Genomic DNA, 13,027 nt, shown 5'->3' on the forward strand with positions numbered 1-13,027 from the left:
AAAAGGACATTTCCATATGTTACAGCAGATTAACCAGAAAGGCTTAAATACTCATACACCCTGAATGTGATTTATTTACAACAGGATCAGGTTGTTAGTCTGAACTCTAATAAGAATTTAGAATTTGAATGTTAAACAGAATTATGGCAAATGTACTTAATTATAAAAAATCCCCAAATCCATGATTAATGGGCTACATATATTCAGTGATGAACAAAATAAACATTATACTTTTTTTTAGAGACTTAAGAAAATTTCTCCTGTTATATTCAAACATTCTGTATGCTAACTGAATAAATAATGCATTTTTGACACATGAATGTTAAGGAAATGTTTAAAGGGCCTATCTAAAGTTTTTCCTTCTGGTGAAGCAAGGGATACTTCACAAACTCTAAGTACATTTGTGAATAAATTGCATCTCATGTCGCTCTCTTACTGCTTTATTTCCTTCTTCTCATAAGACATTTTAGTACAAAATCTAGATACAGAATCAGTCTGGCTAAAACCAACTTTTGATATGATGCAAACATGACTCAGAGAAGAAAGGAGTTTTTTCAATATAATTAAATCCCCTAATACACTTTGAAGAGGAAACCCTAACTGCAGAGACTTGAGAGATGAACTTGGGCCATGTGATGCAATTTTTTAAGAGTTCCACTAATTGTGCATTTTGACACGTGGAGTAAAGCTAGGCTAAACCTTAAAGAAAAACAAGCTAGATTTGTATAAAGTAACTCTGACCTTACCATTTGTTTCTGCTGTCCATCCTTTCCCATCCATCTCCCTGAGGAGAGGCGGTCAACATGGTCCTGGTCGAGAACGCACAGCGAGGCCAGAGCAAGCCAGAGCTGGTGAAAGAAACGCAGTTACACCACCAACTTAGAGGACACGCACTGCCACAGCTAAGCAATGTTAGCTGGAATTGAAACCATGTAGGTCTCCAGAGGCACTCAGGGCTTCCTGATGTGACAGCAGGCACACACGCCCACTACTGTGTGTGCCAGGGTCATAGCAGGAACGCAAACGTACTGAATAAACGACTTGCTCTGATGAACCATTCTGTTGTCTTTCTGACATAAAATTACCCTTTATTATTCTAATGTGTAAACAGCGTATCAATACATAAATTTATATACTTAATATACCAGTGTCTCCTATAAATTTTTCCGTTTAGTGGCACTGAATTCCAAGGAAGGTGGGAGAAAGGGCTGTTGAATTTTTCAGTCCCTGAGAAGTGGGGTAGTAAGGGATTCTCAGAAATCTCTGTATGCACCTAACAGTCTAGTGCCAGGCTTGACATACTTTGTCAGGAATAGGTCAACATTCTTACAAGGTTTAGAAAATTGTCCTCAAATACAATTTAGAATTTTCTGAGGCTTAAAGCGTAAGTTTTATCTTTACATAGAATATTACTTCACTACTGAAAAACAGAAAATGACTCAAATGTTTCAACGCTGAGAAGTGCAAATGAGTGTCACTGGACATGGAGTAAAGAGAGAAGAAAAGCAGGGAAAGAAAAACCAGAAGAAAAGTGTGCAAGGAGAAAGGTGAGAGCCAACTGCAGAACCTGTGCAGCCTGGGTGCTGGGAAAGGGTCCCAGAGTCACACTCACTGGCAACCTGGCATCATTTGGCTTTTTCTGCCCAAAGGGAAATACAATGTATATTCTTTTTCAGACTTCTGAGGATCAGCTTAGGCAGTTTCTACCAGTTTTTACTTCTTCCTAATGCTGTCACACTACCCTGCTTCAAGGAAGTGTCAAATCTCTTTTGAAGGGTATGGGACATGATACTAGGTATGTTAAAATCTACAGTGGATCTCTCATTCGAAGGACGCAATCTCACTTAAGAGACTCTGCCCCACTGTGCCCTGCGCACACTTTCTGCTTTTTAAAAGTAAGGCATACATATTCAGTAAGTAGGCTATGGGCTCTATTACGGAAGAAGCAGGTAGGGGCCTTGTCTTTAAAGGATCTTCAGTCTATCACAGTGTCACACTGATACTAAAGTTATCAGGAAACATCATTAGAAACACAGTACACTGACATATAGATAATACAAAATCAGTATATCCTTTACAAAATCAGTATATCCTTTACAAATCAGTATATCCTTGAATAAATAGTGAATGAAAGTCATTCAGTTGTGTCTGACTCTTTGCGACCCCATGGACTATACAGTCTATGGAATTTTCCAGGCCAGAATACTGGAGTGGGTAGCCTTTCCCTTCTCCAGGGGATCTTCCCAACCCAGGGACTGAATCCAAGTCTCCCATATTGCAGGCGGATTCTTTACCAAGTGGAGCTATGAGGGAAGTATACCCTTAGCTCCCTTAAAAATAAGAAAAACAAATGACAAAGAACACATAACAGTGAATATTAAAAATTACTATACTTAGCTTGTAATACAAAAAACCCTTCATACTTTTTCAATAAATACAATATTTGATATGAAAATAAAAAAGTGAAGCAGGTGGGGAAGGGATGGATTGGGAATTTGAGATTAGCAGATCCAAACTATTATACAGAGAACTGATAAACAGAAAAATCCTACTGTATAGCACAGGGAACTATATTCAATGTCCTGGGAGAAACCGTAATGGAAAAAGAGTATGAAAAAGAATATATTTATACGTGAATCACAGTAGAAATTAACACATTATAAATCAACTATATTCAATACAGTACATTTTTTAAAAAAGTAAATTAAGCTGACTTATTGATTTAAATTTGTTTAAACCTATAAGGAAAAAGAACAGGCAACAACAAAACAGAACAAATCAAGGAAGCCTACCCTAGTTGTTGCAATACACCTCACGGGAGATCTGAATTCCTCCTCCATCTTGGTCAGGGCAATGATGGTTTCTGCAATGGCATTCTTCGTCACTCTTGACCATGCTTCTGACAAATGACCCTAATGAGCAGGACAGAATAATGTGATAAGCAACCAGATAGGTATAATCAAAGCAGAAAATTCTGTTCTTTTAATATCCCTCACCAAAAAGGAAACTTCGCTAGTGGAATTTTAGATCAAAGGGCATACTTTAAAAATCCTTCACAACCATATTATAAACTCAACCTCTAATTACTATTTAGATGATTCAAAAGAAAAATATGTAAAAATTTAGGTTCCCAAGATGGGGAAACAGTGGAAACAGTGTCAGACTATTTTTTTGGGTTCCAAAATCACTGCAGATGGTGATTGCAGCCATGAAATTAAAAGACACTTACTCCTTGGAAAGAAAGTTATGACCAACCTAGACAGCATATTGAAAAGCAGAGACATTACTTTGCCAACAAAGGTCTATCTAGTCAAGGCTATGGTTTTTCCAGTGGTCATGTATGGATGTGAGAGTTGGACTGTGAAGAAAGCTGAGCACCGAAGACTTGATGCTTTTGAACTGTGGTGTTAGAGAAGACTCTTAAGAGTCCCTTGGACTGCAAGGAGATCCAACCAGTCCATTCTAAAGGAGATCAGTCCTGGGTGTTCATTGGAAGGACTGATGCTAAAGCTGAAACTCCAATACTTTGGCCGCTCATGTGAAGAGTTGACTCATTGGAAAAGACCCTGACGCTGGGAGGGATTGGGGGCAGGAGGAGAAGGGGATGACAGAGGATGAGATGGCTGGATGGCGTCACTGACTCGATGGACATGAGTTTGAGTAAACTCAAGGAGTTGGTGATGGACAGGGAGGCCTGGCTTGCTTACGATTCATGGGGTCGCAAAGAGTCGGACATGACTGAGCGATTGAACTGAACTTTTTTCCTATAGAATTCAAGGGCATTTCAGCTTACATTTAGATAAAAACATAACAAATACTAAGGTGTCTATGACTGAGACATTTTGATCATGAAACTCTGTTATTTAACATATAACTCATACATCTAAGCTGATTTGCTTTAGAGGAATATTACTGGAACCCAAGAGCATAAATGGATTTAAATTACAACTACCTTAATTTGTTAACTTGATTTTTACTGAACATCAACATGTCACTTGGAGAAGACAATGGCACCCCATTCCAGTACTCTTGCCTGGAAAATCCCATGGATGGAGGAGCCTGGTAGGCTGCAGTCCATGGGGTCTCGAAGAGTCGGACACGACTGAGCGACTTCCCTTTCACTTTTCACTTTCATGCACTGGAGAAGGAAATGGCACCCCACTCCAGTGTTCTTGCCTGGAGAATCCCAGGGACGGGAGAGCCTGGTGGGCTGCCGTCTATAGGGTCGCACAGAGTCGGACACGACTGAAGCGACTTAGCAGCAGCAGTAGCAGCAACATGTCACTACTATAGAATTTTGGTATTCCCAAACATCTTTCTTAAATATGTTCATCCACTGAACATACTCAGAAAGCCTATTTGAGAACTGGAAACATCCTCCATTTCTTCCACTGAGGAAATGTCCATGCTGCTGGAAGTGACAGAACTTCATTTTTTTCCAGAACATGCTTACTAATTTCATATCCATGCGCTATCACTCTTTAGAGGGACAGCTCCAATTTCAATTCCTCTTCCTCCAAAATGCTTGCCGTTTACTCCACCTCTCAGGATCTACCATCCACAGTGTCCTGCCCTCTTTAGGTCGGACTCCTGGAAGTACGAGAGCCAGGCACTCTGAGAAGTAATTACCTTTCCTCCATACTCCTGGATCTCCCCACAAAAGCAAAACCTGGACAGCAGTACAGGACATTCAATGGAAGATTGAGAAAACTTCACACTGAAAAAGGCCTTTTCTTGTCTAGAGTCTTGGACTCAGGCTGCTTTGTAGGGTTCAAAGATTGTACTTTGTTTTTTTAAGCTTTAAGTCTTGGAAGACTTATGGAAATATTTCTCAAGCAAATTAATTGGGAAGCTTGAAATGCACACAGTTTACACAAAAGGAAAACTTTTCACCAACTGAAAAGACAAAGGGCGTGATAGTGAACTTACTAAACAGAGCTTGTGAATTAGGCAAAATAACATGAATGTTGTCCTAACAATTAAGTAGAATGATTATGCTACTTGTTTTGTTAATCAGGTTTCTACTGGGAACTTACTGCGGCCATATCCTTAATAAGTTTAATGATGATCTCTGAGATCTGGGTAGGAGTGGAGCCCTTCATCCACCAATGACTCTCACCTCGACGAATGTAACTGCAAAGAAAAGTCAGCATTTGTAAACCAACCAGTAGTAGTTACAAATGAATAAGACAAAAACTTATTTAAAATGATTCAATTGGTTAGGGCATTTTAAAAGAAAATTAATCACAGTATTACTCATAATCTATCTCTTCAACTCTAAGAAAGTAGCTATTCTGATATATGTTCCCTTTCAAGTATTTCATTGTTTACTATTATAAATATCAAACATTATTTTTTCATGCATCTTTTAGAACAGTACCATTCAAAATAGATTCACAAACACAAACTATTTGTTACCAGTCCACATAAAGATAGCAGCTTGCACCAGAATATGTCAACTATATGACTAATCTACTACCCTTTAGTTCAGCTCACATTTTTTCCCCTGGGAAGACTATCCAGATGAAGGAAGTGATACACTTGTAACATTCCGGTGCTTAATGTCATGAATTGGCTCTTTCTCTAGCATTATTCCAGATGTCCTTAATCTTCTGCTGTTATACACAATTCTGTAATAAACAGCCCTCTACAATATCTTTGTGTACCTGTATGAACATTTTTTGAGAGAAACAGTTCTACAGAAGTAAAATTGGTAGGTCAAAGGATATGCATATTTTAAATAGACTGATGTTATCAAACTGACATCCAAAAAGGTTTTAGCAATTTAATTAGATGTCAGTTATGCCAATGCAAAGATATTTCACTATTGTTTTAATCTACATTTCTCTGACTACCACTGAAGCACCTTTTATTTATTGGCATTTGTAGTTTTTTTTAAGATTTTTAATTATTTTTGGCTGTGTTGGGTCTTGGATGCGGCACATGGATTCTTAAGATGTGACACACAGTCTTCTCTGTCATTGCGGCACGTGGGCTCCAGAGCACATGGGTTTGCAGTTGCAGGCTCAGTAGTTGCCCAGCGGCATGTGGGATCTTAGCTCCCCGACCAGGGATTGAACCCACGTCCCCTGCATTGGAAGGTGGATTCTTAACTACTGCACCACCAGGGAAGTCCTGGCATTTGTAATTTTTCTTCTCTGAATTGACTATTCTTGGCAGAAATCTGTATTGGTTGTTTGTTTTTTCATTGATTTGTAGTCATTCTTCTAATATTATGACAAATAATTCACTGCTTACTAACTGTTAAATATTTTTTTCCAAGTCAGTTGTTTGTATTTTAAAAACAAACAACTTTCACTTTTCTGAGTCTTTTCCCTGTTACTTCAGGTTCTGTGTTTTATTTAAGGAAGTCTTCTCAAATTGATGATTACAAAAATGTTCTATAATTTGTCCTAGTAGAGTTTAAAAGCAAAAATATGTGAAGTTTCAGTTGATCTCAAGTTTATTATGTACATTGTGAGAGGGTCTATCGTTTTTTGACTTGGGAAGTACTCTAACATGATATACTCAGCAAATTTTTCTTTCCCCACTAATTTGAAAAGACACTTTTTTTATACACAGCATTCTCTTTCACACACAGGTCAGTCATTTATGGCTTCTATTTCTGGTAAATAAGCAAACAAGATGGAATCTGAAGTGTCTGAAACCTTTAAACAGTAGCTCACTCTGTTCTATTTTTGTACCAAAACAGATGCAATGACCCACCTGGAATTGAAAATCATCGGGAGGGTGACTGTGGTCACTCCTTTGCCCACGGAGGTGCCAGCTGTTCCTGTGATGGTGGTTCCCTTGGCTTTTAGCTGTACTGTGAGTGCTTTGGCAATGCATCCTAGAAACATGTCCAAGATACCTAGCTTATTCCAATCTCCTTTCTCTGTTGAGTGAATAATATCACTGATATCTGCTGGCGGGAGAGACTTGACTCCTATAATGCTGGCCAGACGGTTAGGGGTCACTTCAGGCAAAACTCGTCTTAGTAAGGAGGTCACCTGGTACAAAAAATAAAAGAATTCTATTCAAAGATTTGGGACTGACATATACACACAGCTATATTTGAAACAGATAACCAACAAGAACCTACTGTATAGCACAGGGAACTCTGCTCAATATTCTGTAACAGCCTAAATGGGAAAATAACTTGAAAAATAATAGATAACCTGTACATGTGACTGAATCACTTTGCTGTCCACCTGAAACTAACACAACATTGTTAATCAGCTATACTTCAATTTTTTGAAAAAAGATTGGTGTTTTATTTAAAGTATTCTTTTTTTTCTTTTTTTTTTAAGTCCAGCTGCCATTCTATGACTTCAAAAGTTCTGAGGGCAGAGAAATGATTTAAGCTTGATTTAATTTCTCAAATGACTACCACTCCAGGGCAGCAAGAAAAAACACATCTTACTTGGTCTTTATATATTTCAAGGTAATAAGGCTGAGTAGCAGAATACTATTTATCACAATAGCACATTACTAAAATGGAACATATTTTGTTCTTCCATATTCTCACTATAATGAGTCAAAAAGAAAAACATGGGGTTAAAATACAATCCAAAAACCAAAATATGCTATAACAAACAAACAAAAAACCCCCCCAAAAAACAAGAAACACTGATTCTCTTTGTTAGAATAATTTTTAACAATGTTTCAAACATGTATACCTGTGGCCGATTCATGTTGATGTATGGAAAAAACCATCACAAATACTGTAAAGTAACTATCCTCCAATTAAAATAAATTAATTAAAAATAAAAAATAACAAAATAAGCCTCCAGGTAGGAGATGTGCCAGTCACCTGTCTCTGGACGCGTGGGGAGGCAGTGTGGAGCAGTGAGAAGAGGTCCTGGAGTAGAGTCAGCTGCTGGGCCAAGTACTGCCGGCCTACGTTGGAGCCGCTCAAGGCCAGGACCATGGAGAGCAGCTCAAAGCAGTAGGCATCAGAGGAGGCATCTTCATCGTTGGGCTGGGAATTGGCATTTTCTTTGCTTGATATGGCATGTTCCCATTCCTCGCGGACTCTGGTGGCTTCCATGCGAATGGCCTGGACGATGTGAGCACACACCTGTTCAAGGGCAACATAAAGAAAATGTAAAAGTGTATTTGTAAGGTCTAATTAAAAAAAAAAGAATATTAGTTGATATTCAATTTAATACTCCTCCTCCCAGTTAATTCTCCATCTCATACCATTCTCTTAACACATCTTAAAAACAATTAAGGAAAATGATGATTAAAAACCTGAGTATTTAAATCAATTAGTATAGAAATGAATGATATACTAGTTACCAATTCCTTTGCCTGTGGTTTAAGACATGAAATGAAAACAAATCACCATATTTAATCACTTCTAAGGCATCTTTTCCCCCATATTTCTATTCATAATGTGATTTGTAACTGATACAATTCATAATTTAATTGGCAGCAATTTCCTTTTTTTTAGTGACAGAAAATAACAGCACATTTTACAACTGGTAGCTTCTACAAGTCAATAAAATTCTGTTAAAAAGATAAAGCACAAATAAATTTATGTGATTTATTTAAAAAAGACTTAATTTTAAGGTGTTGAAAGTTAAAATACTGGGCCAATTTACAACCCAATTCAAAAGTCAGTATTTTATTTGACTTCGAAAGGGTTAATTTTATGTTATTTAGGTATTCCCGAAGTGAACTCCCATACATGAATGATTTAGTGCTACTATACCATCTTGTAATAATTAGAAATATCTAACACTGGTTTAGTTAACATTATAACTGCTCAGCAGAATAATTAAAAAAAAAAAACAACAAACAAAAAAAAAAAAACAAAGGGGAAAGGAACACAGGAAACACAAATGAAATCTGATATAACTGGGTATTTGACACCAAAATGAAACAATCTACCTGAAAATGAGAAAAACAAAGAGCAGCAAGGTAAGAAAGTTAACATTCATAATAAAGTCTTTAAAGTGATGCAGGTATGCCAACATACTCCTTCCTCTCTAGAAAAAGGCAGACACATTCTGCAGGACCTATAAGAGAGTCAGCATAAAAAAGCCTCCATAAATTTTGGAAAATGCTTTATGCCCTAAAAACAAAACTGATGAAGATTATGAAATGACTATTGACCAACCTGTTTTTGTAGGTTAGTCAGTTTACTCCTGCTGAAGATGATTCCAACCATATGTTCTTTCAGGTCAGCATCCGATGTTGCCTTTAGATACAGAAGGGGGAAAAAAAGGAAGCAGGCTCTTTTAATAAAATTCATATATTTGACATTTTGAAATGTCTTGATAAGTAATTATGCAGGTATCTTTATAAGGTGAATGCATTTTAAATTGAGATCTATAACACTAAGAAGAAGGATAAAAAGTTTGAAGAAATCACTATTGGCTAAACTGACCAAAAAAAAGACAAAATTTCTAACTTTAAGAAATCCAGAGAAGTATATTTCATGGATTTCTTATAATCTAGTCAATTTGTGTCAATTTGTTTAAATCTATTTCTAAACTGTGAACACTATTAGTTCATATCCTATATTTGGTTATTAGAAGAGCAACTCAGGAAAATGACATTTGGTTAGAAAGGAAGTGTCCTAACAACACTCTCTGATAATGGTGGTCTTAAGTTATTCCAACACTGACAGTAAACAAAGAAACCTATCACAAGAAGAAATATGAAGGCTGAAGTTTTATAGAGCCTATCATGTGTAGGATGCTGTTTTAAGGGATAAATATACAAACAGATCTAAGTACACACATACACACAACCTTATTTAATCTTCAGGAAAACCCCATAAGGGGTTTGATGTTCTGCCTGCTTTATAGGTAAGAAAACTGAGGCAAATCACCCTTGTATTCGAATTGAAAATGACTCTTGGTTTCACTTTTCTTAGGATAGAGACAGCCACAAGAGAATGTTGCTCCCACCTTAATAATGAGAAAAGCTGATAATCTACAGAACTGTAATTTTTGGGTGCCCACTAGAAAGCTGACATAGGCAACCAGGTGAACTAAAATCTAAATTGACAAACCCATATTGCTGGACACTTCAAATTGTTTTTGTACCTAATACAAGTAAATGAGCAAACAATGAACTTTACCTATCAGCAAGGGTCTTATAGATCTGAACAAAACTATCAACCAACTGAATTAACCACATTTATAGAACTCTTCAAACAACAACAGCAGAGTTCACATTCATTTAAGTGCACATGGACATTTGCTAAACTATATCATTACCATGAGCCAGAATTCAGGTCTTAATAGTTTCAAAAGTGATAAAATTATACAAACTATATATATATATATATATATATATATATATACACACACACACATTTGACCACAAAGGAATTAAAGTAGAAATTAACAATACAAGGCTATCAGGAAAACTCTCAATATTCAGAAATTAAATAAGACACTTATAAATTACCCAGAAGTGAAGGATAAATCAAAGTAGAAGTCAGAAAATATTTTGAATTGAATGAAATGGGAAAAAAAACAACACTCAAATCTGTGACACTAAAGCAGTGCTAAGAGGAAAATCACAGCATTACTTATATGAGAAAAGAAAGATCTCAACTCATATTAAGACTTTAAGAAGTCAGAAAAAGCACACATTAAATTCAAAGCAAACAGCTGGAAAGATATAAAAAAAGAAGATACATCACAATAGAGTCTAAGGATAAGAGTATATTATGAACAACTTATGCCAATAAATCCAGCAACTCAGATGAAATGGGCAAATTACTTGAAAGGCAAAACTACCAAAGCTCACTCAAAAAGAATGGATAACTGCAGTTTCCTTGTATCTAAGGAGACTAAGTTTGTAGAATAAACTTTGTGTGTGTGTGTGTGCTACGTATAGCTGGAATACACATTAACACATGAGTTCCTTTTAGAGAGGAAGATCTTTTAACTTCTTTCATAATTTATTTTGCTTTTTCTTTTTTAAAAGCAGCTGTATTAACATATAGTTCACATACCATATTATTCATTCATTTAAAGTATACAGGTCAATGGTTCATATGCATGCACAGATAAGTGTGGCCATCACCACAGTCAACTTTAGAGCATTTTTACCACCCCAAAAAGAAACACTGTGCCACTCAGTTATCATTCCTCTAGCTCATCTTCCTTAAAGAAAAATAAAGTACATATAAGGAAACACTGCATATTGATTATTATACACAGCAATATATGGGTTATTTTACTGAATAAAAGAAAATGAAAAAAGAGAAATATATAAGAAATCCATTCTGATAAAAATTCTCAATAAACGAGGAACATCCTCAAACTGACTAAGCGCAGTTACAAAAAATCTACAGTGAAAGATTGAATATTTCCCTTTTCCAATCTAGCAAAGGCAAACATATGTGATCTCACGACTTTTATTCAACATGGTAACTGAAGGTATTAGCCAGTGGAATAACACAAGATTGGAAAGAAAGAAGTAAAACCGGCTTTCTTTGAAGACCATATGATTATCTATGAAGAAAAATTCCAAGGTTACTACAAAAGAGCTTCTCAAACTATTAAGTAAATTTAAGAAGACCATGAAAAAAAGTGAAAGTGAAAGTCACTCAGTTGTGTCCGACTCTTTGAGACTCCATGGACTATACAGTCCATATAATTCTCCAGGCCAGAATATTAGAGTGGGTAGCTGTTCCCTTCTCCAGGGGATCTTCCCCTCTGGGGATTGAACCTAGGTCTCCCACATTCCAGGCAGATTTTTAACCAGCTGAGACACCAGGGAAGCCCAAGAATACTGAAATGGGTAGCCTATCCCTTCTTCAGTGGATCTTTCCCAACCCAGAAATTGAACCAGGGTTCAATTGAACCAGGGTTCCTGCATTGCAGGCAGACTCTTAACCGACTGAGCCATAGGTGTCCCTTAAGAAGATCACAGGATAAAAGTTTAATGCACAAAAGTCAATTGCATTTTTATGTACTAGAAATGAATAACTGCAAAATGAAATAAAAATATTTACAATAGTATCAAAACCATCAAATGCTTAGGGATCAATTTTTAAAAGTGTGTATAAGACATGTACACAGAGCTGAACTATAAAACATTGCTGGCAGAAATTAAAGAAGATCTAAATAAATGGACAGAACTAAATATAATATTCATGGATTTGCTATTGTTGTTTAGTGGCTAAGTCCTGACTCTTGTGCAACCCCATGGACTGTAACTCACCTGGCTTCTCTGTCTATGGGATTTCCAGACTCAATATTAAGATGTCAGTTCTCCCCAAACTGACTTAGCACTTTGGTGCAATTCCAATCAATATTTCAGCAGGCTTTTTAAAAAGAATTATGTTTTTGTGGAAGAAGAAGAAATTGATAATCTGCTTTTAAGCTTTATATGTAAATGGAAAGAACCTGGGATAGCCAAAACAACTTTGAAAAGGAACTTGGTTGGAATCTCTCTCTAAGCTACAGTAATGAATGTACTGAATCTCAATACAGCCTGATGTTGGTGTAAGAATGTACATACAGATTAATGAAACAGAATAGAGTCCAGAAACAGACCTATACACTTCTGGTGGACTGATTATTGATAAAGGATAGTCTTTTCAACAAATGGCAGTAAAAGAATCAAATATCTTCACATCAAGAAAAAGAACCTCTACTCTTAATTTACACTGTATAGAAAAACTTGAAATATATATAGTTCTTAATAAAAGAACTAAACTTCTAATGTTTCTAGAAGAAAACAGGAGAAAATCTTTGTGACCTTAGGTAAGACACAAAAATCATGAGTCATTAAAAAAAAAAAGATAAATTGAACTTTATCAAAACTAGAAACTTCTCTCTGAAAGATAAGTCACAGACTAGGAGACAATATTTGAAAATGTATTGTTACCAAACATATATTTGGTAGAAGACCTATATATATATATATATATCCTGAATACATGAAGAAATCTTCCAACCCAATAATATAAACAGCTCAATACAAGAAATATGGGTAAAAAATCTTAATATACATTTTGGTAAATGTAGTACAGAAGTGGCAAATAAATACATAA

General features: G+C 36.1%; 1 protein-coding gene across 2 annotated transcripts in view; it reads right to left on the reverse strand.

Moving 5' to 3' along the window:
- Positions 1-13,027, reverse strand: part of MYCBP2 (MYC binding protein 2) — a 267,214-nt gene that overhangs the window by 11,567 nt on the left and 242,620 nt on the right. For both annotated transcript variants that reach the window (XM_040266905.1, XM_040266904.1), the window contains 6 exons: positions 9,125-9,205; positions 7,814-8,080; positions 6,727-7,010; positions 5,037-5,133; positions 2,793-2,912; positions 747-848 (listed from right to left, as the gene is read on the reverse strand). In XM_040266905.1, coding sequence (XP_040122839.1) covers positions 747-848; positions 2,793-2,912; positions 5,037-5,133; positions 6,727-7,010; positions 7,814-8,080; positions 9,125-9,205 — 951 coding nt within the window. The remainder of the gene's footprint in view (positions 1-746; positions 849-2,792; positions 2,913-5,036; positions 5,134-6,726; positions 7,011-7,813; positions 8,081-9,124; positions 9,206-13,027) is intronic.

This window comes from Oryx dammah, unplaced genomic scaffold (genome assembly GCF_014754425.2).
Source record: "Oryx dammah isolate SB20612 unplaced genomic scaffold, SCBI_Odam_1.1 HiC_scaffold_24, whole genome shotgun sequence".
NCBI lineage: Eukaryota > Metazoa > Chordata > Mammalia > Artiodactyla > Bovidae > Oryx > Oryx dammah.